Below are 19,553 nucleotides of genomic sequence, written 5' to 3' on the forward strand. Positions count from 1 at the left end.
TCTGATTGGATACAATGTTTATTTTATGCTTATTTTACTGTTGGTAGGGTGTATTTTCCTCGTTTTTAGGTATTCAATGACAGGCAAACTGAACAATTAACTGCTATATACAGAAGATTATCATAATTTTTAAAACGTTATACTCGTAGGAGATAAATCAAAGAACAAAGCCAGTGATGATTGAACTGTCAAAGTGAGTAAAACGTTTCCACAGCTGGACATTTTGCATTTGTGCCAGTAACGTATATATATGTTCCTTTTTGGGGTTAGCCGATGAATTATTTTTTATTATTCATGTTCCCGGAGAGTGAAAATTTCATACAAACTTCTTCATGTGGGACCCTAAAATAACAAAACATATTTTGTAATCTGTGCACTAAATATTTCAAAGAGCATGTCTGTGACCTTCTTTGCACCTCTATATTGGGTTTGGGTGTCAAGTCAATTATCCCACGGCCGACGTTCCGAACAATACGATAATTGCACTTGTTGTTGTAGTACTGTTAAAACATGAGTCGTCCACTGTACGTGTTGTACAAGAGTGTAATTATATCGAAGCGGATCCGAGATATAATTTGATCTTGTATGTCGCATACAATGAACAGATACAGAGCCGAGAACCCATACAAAAAAGTCAAAAAGGCCACCTTGGGTGTCATTTGTTCAGCATAAAATTAGGGAAGCACTGTAAGAACTAAACAACACATTTTACACAGCCCACTGACAACTTAATAGTGAGTAAAATTTTCTTTCTCGGAACACGCCAATCTGTTCATGGAGGTATAACATCTAGACTACAATATAATTCCCTGTTCTAATATACGTCAAGTATTTCTTATCTATTAAAAGAGTTTACGTTTGCATTGTCTGGTCTCTTTCCTCGGAGGCCTCACATGGACCACCTTGTCCATATATACAGTAGTTCTGTTATCCTGAGTTAAGCTGGTTATTCTTCATCTCTAAATATTATCTAATTGTTACTACCCAAGATTACAGCATTTAGAACACAGAAACAATATCCTGTGCACATATATAGGCCTATGTTTATCACCTTCATTAATTTAGATTTAAGTGGTTTGCACCTTCAAATAAAACGCCAATCTTAAAATGCTTTTCATTATCTGTATTGAAAACCTCATTGCTGGGAAACAAAAAATATCGACCTGCAACGAAGGAATCAAGTGAACATTTCACAAATAGCAGGCTTGTGCATCATTCTACTCAGTGCGATGTGTTTGTAAATTCTGTTATTTTGTTTTCCACCAAGCTAGCAAAGCATAAGTGAATCTCATTCGGATTCTATCCCCATTTTACTATTGAAATAAACACACACATGCCCAAATACGTCTCATAAAACATTAAATCCAATAAACCGCTATCTAAGCAGCAGATATTAAATATGTCTTAATTTTCCGCTTTGCAAGATGTCAAGGGAGCCTTATGATTGTGATCAATTCTGACAGATACACAAAATAATTGGCAAAATATTGCCATGTTGTATTTCACCGTAAGAGTATTATTAAAGAGAATATTTGGTTTTGCGTCTTGTGCGCTCGTCTTGCTCACATTTCTTTGAAAAGGATTTAACGGATTGAAATTCAATCGGATTAAGACACAACAATAACAAATTCCATCCATCAAATATCATAAGCCTATATATATACGACGTTTAAGGATGAGTGTCTGTAATGGCTCCTCGTCGTCTACTGATACCATTATCATGATTACTGTTGCTGACGATATCAATACATACAGTCGATGCATGGATTTGACAAATGTGACGTTAATGGCACACTATCTTCGGGACGATCAGGCACATATCGAGCAGTCATTTTCTTCCCAATTTGATTAACCAGAGCGGCGCGTAAAGACAATATATAAAAAAAGATAAAACAAATCTTCTTTACTTTTGCATTGATTAACCTCTTTTCACTGCGTATCAGTATTATGTTGCCTTTGCGATATAGTGACTAAAGGTTAGTGATAACAATGATTCGTTACCAACAGAGAAGTTCGCCACCTACTACAACTCTTGTAGGAAAAAAGTCTCGGCCATTGTGTTAGTTGAGGGTCGGTACGCATTGTGAGATTTCACTCTCATTTTCTTGGGAAGATACAGACTTGACATTTAATATGGAATATTTCAGTTTCAAAGGTATGCCTAGGTAAAATGCGTTCTTTTTAAGAATTTAGATCTCATTTAAGATATATGAATAGAGAAGTGTGTGTAGTCAGGTATGTCGCTACCAATTAACTGATTACCATGTCTCTAGCCACCCTAATCCAATATAGAGGTACATTTCACCTGCTGAATGTAAATAAATAAATAAATAAATAAATAAATAGATAAATAAATAAATAAATAAAATTGAATGAATTTTAAGTTATGTTCAATTTTTTAAAAACATATAGGCCTATGTATATAGAACAAAAATCCACGGCTATCTCAACACCAATGGTAGTCATCAATGAAAACCTGAACCAGATCAAATAAAGGAATAATCTGGGAACCACTTGACTATCATTTGATAGAGGGCTACCTAGGAACAATTTTAGGTTGCACGATGAAAATGTCGGTTCACACAGAGCACTTTTAATCGCAGATAACTTTCAGACCAAAGGAATGAGCAGCTACCTTGGGCATCAAGATCGCCATATTTGAGCCACATAGACAATCTGTGTGTAGGTTATCTGTGGGTAGGTAGGTAATAGCCTAGTAGGTAATAGCGTCCTACTGGTCCTACAACAAAACTGAGTCAGTCGAAGGTCGAAGGAGTGAATCCTCACCTGTAAGGCCTTCATGATTTGAAATTTCATTCAACAAGTTTTAAATCTGTATATTGTAACATACTAGGTATAGATTTAACAAACCTTCAAGAGATAATAACTCTTCGTATGAGATCCGTATTTCACAATTAATACATTGTAAACAACTCATATAATTAAGATATAATTAATTTTATTTTACCACCAAAAACGCGGTTATCGCAAATATTCTGGAATCTGTGCCTGCCATCAGACCACGTTACCTCTATAGATGGCTACCCTCTGTCATAATCTCTTGAGAGATTAAAAGAAAAAAGAAGGATATTTCACTCTTGGTGGACAATTTTTATATTAAAATATTTAGTTACAGTGGTTGTGAATTTCAGTTTAATAGGGATCTAGTTAGGGAATCAATGAGTCACCTGTTTCCAGATTTCTCTGCTAGGAACTAATTTGACAGCAATATATGTGTATGAGCAAATCAAACATCGTGTGATTCTATTAGCTCCGGCTTGACTGCAGTTCTATCACAAACAGAAAGGCAACAGTTTCTTTAGAGATTAAAAGAAATAAAATGACACCTTCCTCACGCGCCTCAATGCATCAGAAAGCGGCCTAATGTAAGTATTGATTTTCATCCCTTTATTATCCCTTCTGAGAAACCCTTGCAGTGTCCCAGTCTGCTCACGCCATAACAATTGAGTGTGAGACATAAAATCCCCGGGCGTTAAATGTCATGAAGGCGAATGGTTGAGAGGAAATGTTACATAAACAATTTTTTTCTGATTTTTTTATTTCTTTTTTATCCAACATTCAATATAAGTAATCAGGAAAGGTCTCCATTCATTTTAGTGTACGGAAGCACGCAGAGGCCACACCCACAACAAATCTACACAACAACAACAAAAATACTGTGGTACATTTAGTTGCAAGGATATTTGTTGTGGTTGTGAGTTTTATTCATTTATTAATTTATTAATTTTGTTTTGAGAGATAGTAGTCCATGTACGCTTCAGTAGTCATATAAGACTGAGCATAATAAAGTTATTTAATTTAGATCCTAAAAATTCGCCTACTTTACTTTTAACATTTATGCCAAAAGACAAGCCTGTCAAAAGAGATAAAGGACTCCTGTGTAAAGGTCAAGTCTCCCTCAGACCTTTCTGCAAGTTCGGTAGCCTTCAGATATACAGTCGCCATTTGATCTATAACACCAATTAACTGTTCTTAAACTCTATAAAGATGAAAGATGTCCTTCCATATATGAATAACACATGCAGACGCAATGCAAACTGTCATTATTGATCGCAAACGAAATGCAAATAAATCATTCTGCGTGTGGTGCGGTCACTAAATTCAGCTGAATAAATGGTCTTATAAGCTTAAGACCATTTCCCAACCCAGGGCATTGACAAGTGAGCATCACTGTAGACTGCTGTCGTTGATCATAAAGGGAGGCGTAACTATTTATACATTTTTTACGACACAAAAACATTTTATTTAGAAACAAGAATGGGACCCCCCCCCCCAAAAAAAAAAAACAAAATCAAACCGCCACTTCTTTCTCTTACTCAGAAATCTGCATTTAGACGTGCGCGCGCGTGTGTGTATGTGAACCTTCCGAATACCACTCCAAGCAGGTACAGCACAGGGAAGTTAAGAGCTACACACCTCTCCGGCAATGTTCGAAAAAAATGCTGCACTCTAGTAAATTCTTCAGTAGTATAAGTATGCTTCAATGGACCCCTCATCTCTCCTCTTTACCATTCAATTCAGTTGATGCAGCGGTCGTCACTAATTCTAAGAATGTATGGATTATAATTCTAAGAAATGTTAAAAACAGGCTAACGTTTATCAACAAAAAGAAATTGCTAGTTAAAATACCTTGCCAAAGCACCATCTGCCAACCTTGGAGAGAGGATTTTAAAAGGCTAAGTTTATGCTTCACGTAGCGTCTCGCGCGTGCTTTAGTTCACCTGAGTGGATATGACATTCAAATAACGGTAGAGGGGTGTGAATTTCTTCTTTTTCTTTTTGTAATAAGAAGACTCTTCCATTATACTTCAAAAGCCCAACATTTCCCTCGTGACAATCTAATATGAAAACGCCATTATTGTTTAACACCTGGGGCATGGAAACCTTTAAGGTCATAAGAAGACATACGGAAAGTAGTTGGCGTTTTACATGAATACGCCATTACAAAGTCGTCTTTCTAATTGACGCTATTACTTAGTGGTGAATTTTATGAGGTTATTGATGACATGAGAGGGCATTTTCATCAATTTGGTACTCGTGTGTCATTACCATCTAACATTATTCAGTGGGGAATTCATTATTGCTTATTTCATATATCTGTCTGTCATTACTTTCTTCTAGGAATAGGCCCATTTTTTGTCGATGAAGTAGCTTTGGCCATAAACTCTGCAACAGAGAGTCTGTTTGTAGGTTATTTCTAAATATGCAAAGATATATGAAGACCACCTAAGCAAAGAAGAAAAGGCAACCACTAACGCCCCTTTCATCTTACCAATGTAGCCAAGTTGATTTAAGTAGCACCGGTCCTCTGATATAGGCCTGCCTCTTTAGTCACAATAGAACTGATTAACAGTCAAACATTGAACTTTGAAGACGTACATGGTGTATTTTTTCTTACGGCCAAAACATGCCAAACAGGTACATTGTATTTCAAAATTTGAAAAAAAAAAAAAAAAAAAAAAAAAAAAAAAAAAAAAAAAAAAAAAAAAGAGACGAGCACGAATGAACCATCCTTGGATAATTTATCAATATTCACTGATAGATGTAATCTAAAAAACTGTACGTTTTGACAAGCTATTATTTATTCCCAACGAGTTTGTGTGTGAGTGAGTGTGTGTGTGTGTGTGTGTGTGTGTGTGTGCGCGCGCGTCTTTAAAATTAATTTGATATATTTATGAGAACATATGAGTTTGTCTAGAAAATAAAAACATCAAATTAAGAATGAGAATACAGTAAAATTCTATGTTGGACAATTCAAGGTTTGCACTATTATTTTATTCATGTTTGATCCTGAACATTATTTACCCCTCATCTTTTTCATAATGAAAAACAAACAAAAGTTCTTGCGTGTCCTTTGTATGCATAACAAAACAAACAGAGAAATACATGTATCCCCCAAGACCTGCAGTTTAAAAAACATTGTGTTAAGTTTGAACTATGCAAATTTTCCCCTATACGGGTAAATATATTGATGTGGCTTTTGTAAAATTGCTTACATTGCAGCTCTCTGAAAATCAATATGCCCTCAAGATTGGGGGCAAATAAGAATTCCGTTCGAAGTCAAAGCACTATATCGTAAAAGTATGTTAACTCGTTTTACTCATGATGTCGAAAACCTTTTTTCTCAAACAAGACAAACGACTTTGCAATTTATCAATATTGGTTATAATCATAGTATGTATTTACCTTTTGCTTGCCAATTTTCTTCATGTTCTTCATACTATCTCCATAAACGTTCTAATCCTTTCACACAGACAAGTTTCTGCGCATTATCTGATAAAGGGAAGCCGTTGGAAGGTGCAAGTCCTATTACACTGCTGATTACCTAATTCTCTCCCAGAATTTACAGAAGTTCAAGAACTGAGGCATCGATAACGTGGTTAGCTGTCAGTAGATCAGGTCATTAAGAAACGGGTGAAATCAGCAACAACAAAATCTATCAACACTAACCGCTAAATCAACTGGCATGCCTTCTTTAAGTTGGTTTGAAAGCGTCCATGTATTTCTTGTCAGTAAGTTTATCCTTATCCCAGATGTCAATCTGCCGCTGTAAGAAACTTTCTATAATTGATCCGGGTTGATTCGTACGGATAAATCTTTCAGAAATAAATCACCAGATTATGCCTTCATTACGTGCTGAGGGGTGTGATATAAAGGATGGGAAGCGTTTTAATGATAGAAAAACCAGCATAATTACGTTAATATCATTGGTCAGTGACGCACAAGAGCAAAATACATTAATGGGAATCACTCATATGTCACTACATGGTTTCAACGAATCTCAAAGGACTTGGTTAAAGCTGGGAGGTTTAATACGATCCGCAGCATTTGGCAGAAATTAGGCGGGTCAAACTTCGTATCTCGATATACAGCTTCTGTTTTCTCTGATCTACAGAGGTTTTTAAGATTAGCCTTCAGCCGCTTAAGTTGCCCTTCAGGACCCACGTCTGACTCAGATTAATGTGAGTGGGAATAGTGCGTTATTACATCCATGTCAATAATGCACTTAAGAATTTGACAGACATAGAACTGGAATAGTGTCGTCTCCCTTCACTCGAGAACGATGTGAATATGCCTGCTTCTTAAAACCTTAGCCTACAACTGAGAAATAATATGAAAAGGTACTTCTCAGCGAAGAAAACGACAAGCAATTATTAAATAGCAGGCGTGCATGTATACTTGTACATTTTTTTCATTCGGTGATAAATTTGATTTCGTTGAAATGAAGAATCATTTCAAAAGATTTATAAAATTACTTGGGATTTATTTTATTTATTTTTTTTTTGGTCTACCACTTGAACCAGCCGGTTGTTTTGAAGAGTTCTACTCTGCAGTTAACATTTTTCGCACGGCGGGTATCCTAAAGTGAATAATCCTTCGAAACTATTTCGGGGTTCATTTACTTTATCAGACCAAACAGTATTGGACGGGGATTTGGGAAGTCTTTCTGTTCAATGGCTATTTCCCCAGTGTTTGAAGGATCACGGATTTTGGAAATGGAGGAGGAGGGCGAGGACCTTTAACAAAAGAAACGTTTTATTCGTCTACTCTTAGACCCCATTCCCAGAGATTAGATCGATCCAACTAGATCGACCTAACTTCCTGGGGGTTCACGCTAAATAGCTGTCAGCTGAGCGGACACGAAAGTTAATTACCCCCTTACAGCTTGTAGTAGGCGGGACGGACATTTAAGCCGGATTATCTGACAGTAATCTAGTGAGACTCCCCACGGGGATAGATCGATCTAAAATCTATGGGAATGCGCCCTAAGTTCATTTGGAGTAACGGCAACAGAGGCTGGACTCCGGGGGACAAAGGCGTATTTGCGGTACATGCACGAAGTCGCACTGCGCAGTTCCTAGTAAAGTGCTGGAGACCCATGGGCATTCAAAGTCACACCTTAAAAATGTTAATTGGTGAAAAATGAAAAATTCACACAAACAAAATAATAATAAAAACTTCGACAAAAACAATCCATTCAGGCTGGTTATCGAACTCGAGCTGTTTTAACCCAATAAATACACTAAAATTGGTAAATAATAAGTAGCATCGTTTTCCTTTTATTGTACTTACTGTGGGAGTGCATTTTTGCTCAATTCTGATGTGATCACCGCCAGCTTGAATCGTAAACTACTGTTACTGTGGATATTCAGATAATGTAACTACTGTACATATATCAAAGGACTTTGAACACACGGAAATTCAGTCAAAAATGGAAATTGCCAATTTGTGAAAAAATGATAAATTCTCAAACAATCTCGGAACGGTGAATTAAGAAAAGATTCGGCTGGTTCCAAACTCAAGCTATATCCGAGTCCTATGAATAATTTGAATTTGTGGACGAGTATCACCGTTAACAGTAACAACTGCAACAGACGAAGCTGATGGCTTTAAGTCCAAATAGTGAATGTCCTTAATATTTATAAAATAATACATAAAATAATAATAATAATAATGATGATGAAAATGTAAAAAATATAATCAAAGAGATTTTTGTGAAATTTTGAGAAAATGGCTCATCCATTCAATTTCTATTTTCAGTTTCACTAGTTATTTTTTACATTTTATCCCTTCTATAAAAATGGTAATAAATGAAATCATGCAAATTCTTAATATCTGAAAAAAGAACTTGTTCTAATGTCATCATTTCCATAGGGTTAAGGTGTATTACAACAAAAATTTTGAGCAATTTAAGAGTGCTAAGGCCTTTCTAATTTTAAAATCATACTTTTGCATCATAATGCATCCAACAGCAAAAATATACATACTGTTTTTCAATAAATGAAAATATATAAATTTTGCGACCAATGGTTTATAAAGAAGAAGTTTACCACAACATTTTTTCAGAAGAATATATATTTATTTTTAAATAAAACCAAATAAAAGCAAAGAAATAGTTTGACTCACCAGCATTGATAAAAAGTAAGTGGTAAATTCGCTGTGGTAAATTAAGTGCAACTGCATCATTAAAATACTATAGGAAATAAAAATAGCATAAATCCTCAGCTTTATACTATAGCAGTAAGACCAGCTTTTTTAGAAAAAAAAGTTCATGATAAGAATGTTTTCATCATTATACAAATCACATAAAACTCTAAATTCTGGCCAGCCAAAATAGCTTCAATATGTAAACACACATATTGCAAGAAGTCCACATTGCACCATTCTTCTTAAATCTTAGGCTTTGCCTCACCATGTCTCTCTCTCTCTCTCTCTGTCCACTGAATGCAATCAAGATGCAGTGTTTTCTAAAACTTTCTTCTCAAGGGAAAAATCATACTGAAATGTAAAAATATCTCAAAAGTACTTTTGATGGACAATTATGTAAAGACAAATGATAACTGAATTACTCATTAGGATCCCCAAGTTTAAATTCCATCAAAAAAAATCTTTACAAATAGTTTTAACTTTCCCTTTAATTTGATTATGGAAAACAGATTGTCCTTTGCCAATGGTACAATGAATTGTCAACAATTTGGTTTGAGTAATTATACATGCTTGACCAGGATGATACTTTACCTTCATGTTTTCTAAGGAAAGTTTGCGATCTTCATAGTTCAATGGGAGTGTAATCTACAAGTGTTAACAAGATGATATTATATGATATTTTATGTATTAATAACATGTAATTATCAAATAACCTGTCCCCCATTCTCTATCTGCATTATAAGTTAAGCATGGCAAATGTTCTGACCATTTCAAGGATATTTTGATAAAAATATTTCTACCAGTAAAATGCCTCTTTATGACACTTCTCACCTTTTCAGTAATTATTCTGTATTTATCACTAAGCTGAAATTCTACTCCATCTAATTCATGATGGGCTGCTTTGCTGTTTGTTATTTGACCTGAAAGGAAGACATTACAAAGAAATGTAGCTACATGTATCTGAGTAGATAGAGTCTGAAACAATGGCTTCTGTGCTGTGTAATCTGCTGGGCATTTTAATGCTTCTACACAAAAGTAATGGGCTAATTTTTTATATTTCTCACAAACCTGCTTGTATGAATTTGCTCTTTTAAGGCTCCTACTCTATGTGTTGGGAGTGCTGCTTCAACTCAGACTCATTTTTCTCCTATAAATCAGAGAATGTTTGCCAAACTAAATTGTTTGTGGCAAATTTGCAGGAAACCTGCTGCAAACTTATCATTTTACTAAAGGATATAGCTAGGGCTTACTCTGCTCCATACTTAGCCTTTCACTATAGTAATCTATTCTAGTTACTAGAGTAGAGCTTAGGACACTATTTGGACAAGTAATAATACCAGGCCCGTAGCCAGGGGGGGTTCGGGGGGTTCGAAAGAACCACCCTTTTTGCTGGGAAAAGGTCCACTCTTGGTAAAATTTGATCTACAGGTATGTACATGAGAATTTTGTGGTAAAAGGTCCACTTTTTCAGAAAACGAACCACCCCTCTGAAATTGCTGGCTACGGGCCTGAATACTGTAATAAGCCTCCAGCCCTCTAGAGGAATTATTCAACCATGTTGTTTTGTATAAGTCACCTGTAAGCACATCACAAGTCACCAGTCATTCACTAATGCATCTTCTCTACACCAATGTGAATTTGATTCCATTTTTTAAAACTTTCATAGGGCTTCAGGACCATGAGAGGTTTCTTAAAAAAATCACCATGTATGTTTGGCAAAGTAGACTATATACTAATATAGTTAACTATTTCATAATTTGTTCAGAAAAACTCAACCTATTTTGATCGGGGTTTTGCATTATGGTAGAATAGTGTGGTATAGCAAATCCATGTCCAGAAATACACATGCCTCTTTTTTTTTATCAAATATTATTATTTATCATAATGTTTGTATGTATCAGTAGGGTCCATGGGTGATTGTACTGGGGTAGGTAGTGCTACCAGTAATTGTTAGTTTTTGCAAACCCCCATAAAGTGTCCCAGTGTCAGGTTTCTATATATATTTTGAATTGTATTCTGCATCTCAACTATTCCATCTTGTACAGAGACATGACTAGGAACAGGTGGGAACTGATTCTGTAGGCAGTATTTTGATAATCTAGAAAAGGTTGAAAATGAAAAAGTTATAGTACAATCTTTAAAAATAAATATTTTAAAAAGTCAGTTGACAGCAGCAAGACAAAATATATGCAATGTAAAAGAACAAGGGCTTACTAGGAGTACAAGAGTTAATGCCAGATCCTGCCTAAACCAAAATTTTGACTGTGTGTTCATGCCCAGCTCAGACACTAACTGTGTGATAAACTTCAAGTGTCTAGGAAAGTATTTTGGGATTGAAAGTCAAGTTTTACACCTTTCATCTTTGGCTCATTCTTAAAAATGACGTCTGGGAACTTTGACAAAGTTAAGAGTGATGTAAAAGAACAACTTGAACGTCTTACTAGGAGTACGAGAAGCCTTTTAACTAACATGTCAGTATATGATAATTTGAGGAATTATATTCTTCTTCTTCTTATTATTATTTATTTTTATTTATTTATTTATTTATTTAATTATTGTCAAAACACCTCTTTTGCTCTCCATCAGACTACTGGCCAAAAGTGCATAAGTGACGGTTGCGGGATTCACTTACTTTGTGGTGCATATCCATCTCCTTGGTGGCTAAAATTATCTGCGCTGTAATTTGACCTACGATACATCTTCAAAACGTAAAGGACAACTGTACATAAACTTTTTTTGGTTAAAAACAAACCATTTGCGGATCTTTCAAATACGTCGTCAGCTCTCGTCCTAACCGGAAGTCAACACAGTATGAAAGTATCGAGTACACGAGAAAAATGGAGACATATCTTAAATACATATGCGCTTTCTTTTTTTCTTTGGTGAATATTTTTGACAATCTTGAACTCATTTAGTGGTCGTGATATGAAGAATCCGAAGGATTTTTTATTGTAGGCCAATATTTTTCTGAATGACGTCAGATGCAGTTTCAACATGGCAGAATAATATTTTGGACCACAGGCCTATGAATCAGCACTGCTGTGTCATTTGTGTTTTCTGTCCTGGTATTAAAAAGGTAGTGGTGCATTTTGATACACCGTGGACTTTCTTTATATAATTTTGATTGTTGTTGAGTTTACTGGTAATGTGTCTTATTTATACTGATACCAAATATTCGAGGCAAAATTGCAATTATCTGTAGCTTAGTGACATCGACAGGCAAATGATGTTATCAGTATCAGTTTGATTGCATGATTTACATCCATGTCATTTATTTGCTACATTTTTCAGAGTCACTAAGGTATTAAAATACGTAGCTGAAAGTATAATGGAGTATATGCGGTCGAGCAGTGGTAAGTTCTGTTGTTGTTAGACATGGTAAGTTTGGGAATGTACATGTATACTTCTTTTCTGGTGACTGTTGTCGATCTTTTGCATCAACCGACCAAATTGTCATTTTTCTGTCACCTGTAGAAGAGTAGTTTGCACATTTGAGAACACTGTGTCATGTTTATGGTTCACTGTTCAAGTGTTGGTCAATATGGCAATTGGGCATTGCATGGTATATTTCCTTGGTTAGTTCACGTCACTTTTGGACATTAGATTTCCAAGTGATTTCACTCATATGCCAGCATTGGTAAGTAAGCTTGTAGACAAATCAAGCCCTTTATATTATTTTATGACTTATGCTTACTATCTGAATGAGCTAAGCATTTCATAGGCAGATGGTACTCTTTATATCCAAAGGTAGCTGAGTGGAACCCAACAAAAAAGGTGACAGTAAGCAGGAAACTGGGAACTTTATGTATATGAACCTTTGCTGCTATTAGTGAGTCCTACCTAATAAGACAATCAGCGGGAAAGGTTTATGCAAAGACACTTAGACCTATCGGTATTTCAAATATGATTTTTTTTATCAAAAAGTCAACAGTCATGGCCTACTCACTAATACCAGCTGATAAGGGTCTAAAAAATCAGCTTAGCCAACAGTTAGATTATTATTTTTTTTTTTCTTGTTAGTATAGCAAAAAAATAAGATCTTTAAATTTTTTGCTTTAAAACATGTATTTTTGCATTTATTGTACTTCTTTGTATTGTGACAGTAGTTGTCTTTGATTCTTAAGTATCATATCATATTGGCTGTGTGTTAGTTCAGTATAATACTATGACTGATCAGGAAAGAGGTGTCAGATGCTTGGTAGTAATTAGAACAATTTTGGAAGGGAATTTACTGTTTACAGTTTACCAGGTTCTACAAAAATAATAAGGATATCATAAAGCAGACTTAAACATTTTTCAACTGCATGTAAATTTACTTTAAGAAATTTTTTCTTTAGTGTTAAAAATAATTTTATTACAAAAAGTGAGAGAGAAATGAGTTGTAAATAAAAATCAATTGATGGTAAAGGTCTTTATGATCAACATTTCTTTTCACACAGTATCACACAGCAGCTCAAACCCCTATATGGATGGAGTGCCCTTTAAGATCTCAGAAGCCACCAAACCTCCGAGTAAGGTAAGTCATGTTAGCTAGACTTTGAGGGTCACTTCTAAAGACGGTCACTTCTAAAGTGTCACTTAAAGTGCATAAACCTTGTTTTTTTTAACTTATCTGAGGACAAATGGTACTTTTTGGTAATTTGAAAAACGGGTGCCATGAATTAATGTGGCCCAAAATAATCTGATTTATCACTTCGTGACCTCATCACCTGTCAATGATGTGATGGTAGAATTTGAAAAGAAAATGCTTTAAAAACTGTGGATTAAGGACTTTTTGATTTTCCCAAATTGTTACAAACATACTGTGAATGTCAGGAAAGAGGGTCAGAAGTTGGTTTGTTGAAGAAAAATGCCGTTTATCTGAGAATTTTTTTTTAATATGAGTTTGCAGGAAAATCTTACACTGGGCACCTTTAACTACAGGCAACACGTTGAAAATTTTAAAAAATTTAGAACTATAATAATGGACGATAATACTGTGAAAAGTCTGGGTAACTTCCACAGAGGGATGTGACGAATAAAGGACATCATTCTGTTTTAGGTTTCACTTCCTCTGAGTTTCCAAATGCCAGATCCCAGGAACATTTTATCAGAAATGGTAAGTTTCTTAATTACATTATTGAATAGCAAGTTGACTGAAGAATGCCTCAAGGATAGGCACAGGCAACTTATTGTCTTGAATTGTCTTGAATCTGATTTATTGTTAACATCAATTTTGCCATTGTAAACAAATTAACATCAGACTGTTTACCAGTACCACCTGAAATGTAAATAGTGGTGAAAGTATTTGTTTGAGGACTTGGTTAGTTGGTTTTATCAAATACTATTATAGGTCATGTTTCAATTGTATTTATATTAATAACAAGTACAGCATACAAAATAGTTGTGATGCATGACCTAATTTGACGTATTTGTTTGATTTCAGTATGATTTTGAAGTAGAACAAGCCGTTCTGAATTATGCAGAGGCACAGAGAGAAGCTGAAGAAGAATTGGAAATTTCTAGAGAGGAACAAATTAACCAACTGGAGAATAATGAGTATAATATGCATACAACAGAAAGAGGAGAATGCCCAAACAGTTCTGACCATGTGGGACAGCCAGTAGAAAATGCTCACTTGAAACAAAATGGACATATTGGACACCCAGAGAAAGTCAATCCATTACTGGCCAACATAAGTAGTGATATTCTCACTCCTGTTCCCATTGCCAGGGACAGAGTGAACACAGATGAAAACAGAGATGCACAGAATGCTAGAATAAACCTAGCAGACTTTGAAAATGAACAGGACCCTTTTGATAACTTAACCCTGCAGACAATCAATGATAGAGAGGAGTTAAAGAATTTGTTTTCTGTGTCCTCTCAGGAAAACGACAACAGGCTAGTAGCCAATGGGATTGGTCATAATTGTGAAGAAAATACAAACAATTCAAATATTCACAGTCAAAACATGGGCAAGGAAATTAATGGTGGTGAGAATGTAGAAGTTGACTCTGTTGGAGTAACATTACAAACTTCCATAGATAGAGTTTCCTACAAACCGCATGTAACGCAAAAACCAAATATAAACACTGGTGTCCTAAGAAATGGGGGACCCGGAACTCATAAGGAAGTTTTAGTACAGAAAAGAAGAAGTTTGCCAGAAAGTAAAATTCCCAAGCTGCCTCCAATTGGTGCTATGCCAGCTTTGGTTAGTTCTCCACTCCCTCCTATTGGAGCGGGAAATAAAGTCTCAGACTGTGACTCTACACTCACTAATTCAAACCTAAAATTTGGAGAACCTTCTGTGCTTTCTTCTTGGGATGGCAGTCGGTCAACTCAGACCTCGTATGGACGGTACAGCAGACATGACAGTGCAATTCATGAAAGCTTAAACCTGGAAAAATCAAACATAACTGCTAGCTTTAGTGCTAGCTCAGGACCATCATTTCAGGATTCCCGGAGGAGCTCACGCAGTACCCCAGACATATCCCAGGTAGAGAGGGCTCCATTAAGTCCTTATCTTACAACAAAGTCTCCCCCATCACGGGTGTCTTCTGGCCAGGTGAGCCAGGAAGGTGTGGTCTTGGTTGACAGTGTGTCATGCAGTGCTAGTGTTAGTATGCTTTCTTGCTTAACACCTTCAGTAAATAATGCTGGTGGGTGGGTGGGGGGGGGGGGGGTGGGTGGGTGGGGGGGGGGTGCTGGGTGATTATTTTAGGTCAGACAGAAGAATGAAGCATGCACAGTTATATAACAGGGCCCCCAGTTCACACTACATTTGAACAAAACAAGATGGCTGTCTGGATAGTTAAACTGACTGAGAGAGTTAGGGTACTGAGACCCCATTCGGATATCTACACAACACTACTTGGGTTGGTCCAACTCTGAAGGCGATTCTTGTAATTTGCAATCAGTGGAATCGGCTTAAAAGCCTCAAGCAGCCAGGCAGTAATTTACCCGAGCGCACACAAAATGTTCAACCTTCAATTTGGCCAGCCTTCAATTTGGAAGTAACTCGCTCGCGCTGCCAGTAATTACGCTGCGGGGTATTCAGGGCACAGACCGTGATCACAAGATACCGCCAATAGATTTTTAGATTTTTAGAAAATAGATTTTTCATGTGAACGAACCCTTATTTGTACAGTCATCAGAAACGTGATGAGCAGAAACGTATTTTAAAACAAATAGATTTTTTGGTCATTTGATTAAAATGATAATTTTGGTGGGTAAGCTAGACTTTTGTAGACTTCTTTGTCAATTAAAGCCCTTAACAGATGCATGTTAATCCTAGTTTTAATAAGTTCATGAATGCTGGTTGAATACTGATGTATTAGGACTACCCTTGAGGTCAAAATCACATTTCAGTTTCAACCTGTAAAAGTGTTTGTAGAAGATTTGTATTTAGTTGAATTTTTAACCCATCATGTTTTGATGTTTTAGAATGTCACGATCTTTCAAACTTTGACTTTCACCCTCCACTTTTTGATGGAGGAAAACACTTTGCAAGTGTACCTTAGATTTGCCCTTTTGATTTTTTTCTTTGTATATGCTGTCATATAATCTATAAAAATAACATCACAATTTGCACGACTTTATTAAAAATTATAACTGCCTTTATAACAAAGTGATGCATGCTGTTGCTGATAATACAATTTGTAGAATTTGGAGCGCAGCAACTTAGTACAAATTCTAGTTTTATGAAGTTCACAGTAACTTGAAACTTGGTGCACTGTACACATTAGTCTTGTCTCAAGTAGTGAAAAGTATAGAAATATAGTTACAAAGATATCCCTTTCCATCCTGATTTTAGTTCTTATTCATGAGACATTCATGTGTCTAAATGATTTACAAATTACAAACCTGAAAATGACAACATGCAAGTGAGGGCAAAACATACTAAGGGTGGATTTTTTCCTGGTTACACTCAAAGATAACTCTTGTGAACACCAAGAACGAAACACAATCACAAAATTCAGTTCAATTAAATATGAAATCAGTGACAAGAAAAAGATGTTGAAATTTTTAATATGTTAACATGACATGAAACAATTTAAGGGAAAAAAATTAACCATTCTTCCTTCTATTATGCCATACAGGCTTGGAACAGGTACTCTCCTCTTCCCAGTACTCCTCAGACGTCCAGTCCGCCACAGGCAGGTCCTGCCAGGGCCACTCCACCTCCTAGACCAGCACCAAGAGAAAGAAATCCATATAGTAAACTGTCCAATGAATCCCAGAGGCTGGTTGACAGTGTTGTTAGTATGGGGTTTCCTCAAGCCAGGGTGGCAAGAGCTGTGGAAAAACTGGGAATGGATGATAAACAGGTGAGTTGTCAGGATGGTATGTTGACAGTCCTTCAGCTGAATTCTCACTTACATGGGATAATGGTGACAATTTTTAATAACTTAGATGACAAAAACTGTAAAATATTTGAGTGCCTTTTTTTAAATTGATGGGGAATATTTGCATGTTTTAGGTGGTGGATCACTTGTGTCATCTTGGCAGTCTACTGGAGAAGGGATACACAGCTGCTGATGCAGAAGACGCATTATTCTCATTTCCAGAACAGGATACAAAGGTATGAACTGGATCAAAAAATAACACTTCTTTTCATAAATAGTTTAAGTAAAATATAATCTCATCTAAGTCTAATAATCAGACAGTGAAGAATAATTCACTATTTGCAGTAGGTCAGTTTTTTCCTGTACTTCTTATAACACTGAGAACTCCCAGCATCTCACTTCATTTTATCTCAACATCTGTCTGAATCAACCATGTAGTTTCTCTCTACTCAGAAAATCCTTTTGTCATTCATTAAGTAGGAGGTCCTGCAACATAGCATTCATTGTAAACATCCAAATAATTACCAATAGTTGTTCATTTAACAAATTAAAGCTGCTGAGGTTATTATGAAAAATCTTATGTATCTTTTTATTATTTGTATTTTAGGTTAAAGACTATCTTGAAATGTTAACCAACTTTAAACAGATGGGATTTCACCCTGCAAAAGTCAAGGAAGCTCTAGTAAAACATAATTGTGACAAGGATAAAGCTTTGGATCAACTAACACAGTTGTAGTTGGACAGTATAGGAAATTTGTAAGCAGTCCCTAAAAGCAGAGATGCTTCTTTTTCAAAATTGCTACTGTAAAGGAATTTTGATACTTGCTTTTAGATGAAATTGAAATGGATACACAAAAAGTATGTATGTTCCCAAGGTTGAAGACAAGGTTTTTGTAGCAAAAATAATATTGACAGACTGATATTGATGACCTTTTTATTTCATGTTAGTTGTGCATTACTGTACTTGAGAATTTCTATTTCTCTATTCATGGTTTTTTTTGTTACAACAGATCTTTTTCATGCCAATTATTGGTTAACAACCCCTTAGATATACAATGACATAAAAATTTGGGTGATAGCTTTTTTCTTACATTTCATCAAGACCTGCAAACAGTTTTCTTATCATAGCTTCCCTGCTTACTTGTGCTCACATAGCTTGTCTTCGTATCATCCTCCTGTAGCCTGTCAAGCTGATAGTACCAAGTACTATTTACTGTACAAATTAATGTATTGTTACTCTTTCTAATTTAGACTAAAAACTGATTCTGCTCACCTTGACAGCTTTTACTAGGTATATTAAATCTAGTGTACTTCTTCCATATTAAGTTTGTAGGTTTGTCCAGTTCTCTGCATTTTAATCAAGATGCCATGTGCATGTATGTTATTTTCTTCTTAAGAGTGATTTGTTTGTTCATATTGCATTGCATTGCATTTTATTTTATTGTTGTAAACTGCAGGTTTTGAAGAAAAGGGATGGAAATTACAGTCACGTTAATGTCTTAAAAGGGGAGGTGACATATATATTATTTCAGATTTCCCTATTCTTGTTAAACATGCAGGATGTGCTATCTGTGATATATTTACAATACAGGGGTGCTTTTTGCAGATATACATCATGTATTGCCACTGTGACAATGTTTTAGGATAAATTACTAGTTTGTTGTTCCAGGCTACAAAGTGTGTAGTTTGTAGAAAATGGCGATCACCCGAACAAATTGATAACTTCACAGAGATTTGTCACCCTCATTTGTTATTTTAATGGTAGTCTTTAATAGATGTCTAACATGGTGCAAACAGGGTAAAAAAATTTTTGAATAGCAGAGATAAACAATGAAGCACTTAAAATTTATAGTTTCCTGTGCACCAGCCTTCAATTGCTCATAATCCATGAAGGGTATATGCTTAGAAATCCTGGATATATTCCTTTTTTTTTTTTTTTTTTTTTGATAAATAGCATGTTTGGATTTGTGCAATCAAGCAGAATAAAGTCTGCATTTGAATAACATCAAGTGCAAATATACTGATATTGGTGTTGTATAGTGTGTTGTGTGACATTGCATGTTTAAATATCAGTTTTATTTATTTTAAAACTCCTGTCATTTTTCTGTATTTTATACAAGTTTTTCACAACTAAATTTAATTTTGGCCAAGAAAAAGGAAATTTCCCAATTTTCTCTTCAGCCCATCGTACTGGACTTGGATGCTTCAGTGTACGATTCTATTTTAAAGAGAAGTGATTTTATTTAGATCAACACTCCCTCCTGACATTTTACATGGAAA

General features: G+C 35.5%; 2 protein-coding genes and 1 long non-coding RNA gene across 6 annotated transcripts in view; 1 reads left to right on the forward strand and 2 right to left on the reverse strand.

The window, feature by feature from the left end:
• LOC106163462 (guanine nucleotide-binding protein G(o) subunit alpha) overlaps nucleotides 1-6,795 on the reverse strand; it is a 32,810-nt gene extending 26,015 nt beyond the window's left edge. Inside the window, exon 1 of the mRNA XM_013541170.2 lies at nucleotides 6,208-6,795. Within this exon, the coding sequence (XP_013396624.1) occupies nucleotides 6,208-6,240 (33 nt within the window). The 5' untranslated portion in view covers nucleotides 6,241-6,795. The remainder of the gene's footprint in view (nucleotides 1-6,207) is intronic.
• Nucleotides 6,796-8,859: 2,064 nt separating this feature from the next.
• On the reverse strand, nucleotides 8,860-11,774 carry LOC147764785 (uncharacterized). The gene is made up of 4 exons (XR_015332083.1): nucleotides 11,582-11,774; nucleotides 9,781-9,869; nucleotides 9,541-9,594; nucleotides 8,860-9,300 (listed from the first exon to the last, which is right to left on the reverse strand). It is a non-coding gene; the product is annotated as an uncharacterized LOC147764785 (long non-coding RNA).
• Nucleotides 11,775-11,854: 80 nt separating this feature from the next.
• On the forward strand, nucleotides 11,855-19,299 carry LOC106163252 (ubiquitin-associated protein 1-like). Of its 4 annotated transcripts, none has more exons than XM_013540903.3 (8): nucleotides 11,855-12,025; nucleotides 12,241-12,302; nucleotides 13,389-13,465; nucleotides 13,991-14,047; nucleotides 14,375-15,493; nucleotides 17,028-17,255; nucleotides 17,408-17,509; nucleotides 17,881-19,299. In XM_013540903.3, the coding sequence occupies exons 2-8, from the start codon at nucleotides 12,278-12,280 to the stop codon at nucleotides 18,007-18,009; spliced, it is 1,737 nt and encodes a 578-aa protein (XP_013396357.2). In that variant the 5' UTR covers nucleotides 11,855-12,025; nucleotides 12,241-12,277; the 3' UTR covers nucleotides 18,010-19,299. The 4 variants fall into 4 exon arrangements, with proteins under 4 accessions (XP_013396357.2, XP_013396282.2, XP_013396433.2 ...); XM_013540828.3 differs by having other exon boundaries at nucleotides 11,856-12,025; nucleotides 14,375-15,544; XM_013540979.3 differs by having other exon boundaries at nucleotides 11,856-12,025; nucleotides 14,375-15,424.
• The last annotated feature ends 254 nt before the right edge of the window (nucleotides 19,300-19,553 follow it).

This window comes from Lingula anatina, chromosome 1, assembly GCF_051362555.1.
Source record: "Lingula anatina isolate TDL-2025a chromosome 1, LinAna3.0, whole genome shotgun sequence".
Classification (NCBI taxonomy): domain Eukaryota; kingdom Metazoa; phylum Brachiopoda; class Lingulata; order Lingulida; family Lingulidae; genus Lingula; species Lingula anatina.

Excerpts from the sequence above, each read along its gene's own strand:
- LOC106163252 (XM_013540828.3), top strand. The coding sequence starts at position 12,278 with ATGGAGTATATGCGGTCGAGCAGTG. Across the intron at positions 12,303-13,388 it reads GTATATGCGGTCGAGCAGTG|TATCACACAGCAGCTCAAAC; the intron begins GTAAGTTCTGTT and ends CTTTTCACACAG. Across the intron at positions 17,510-17,880 it reads TTCCAGAACAGGATACAAAG|GTTAAAGACTATCTTGAAAT; the intron begins GTATGAACTGGA and ends TTTGTATTTTAG.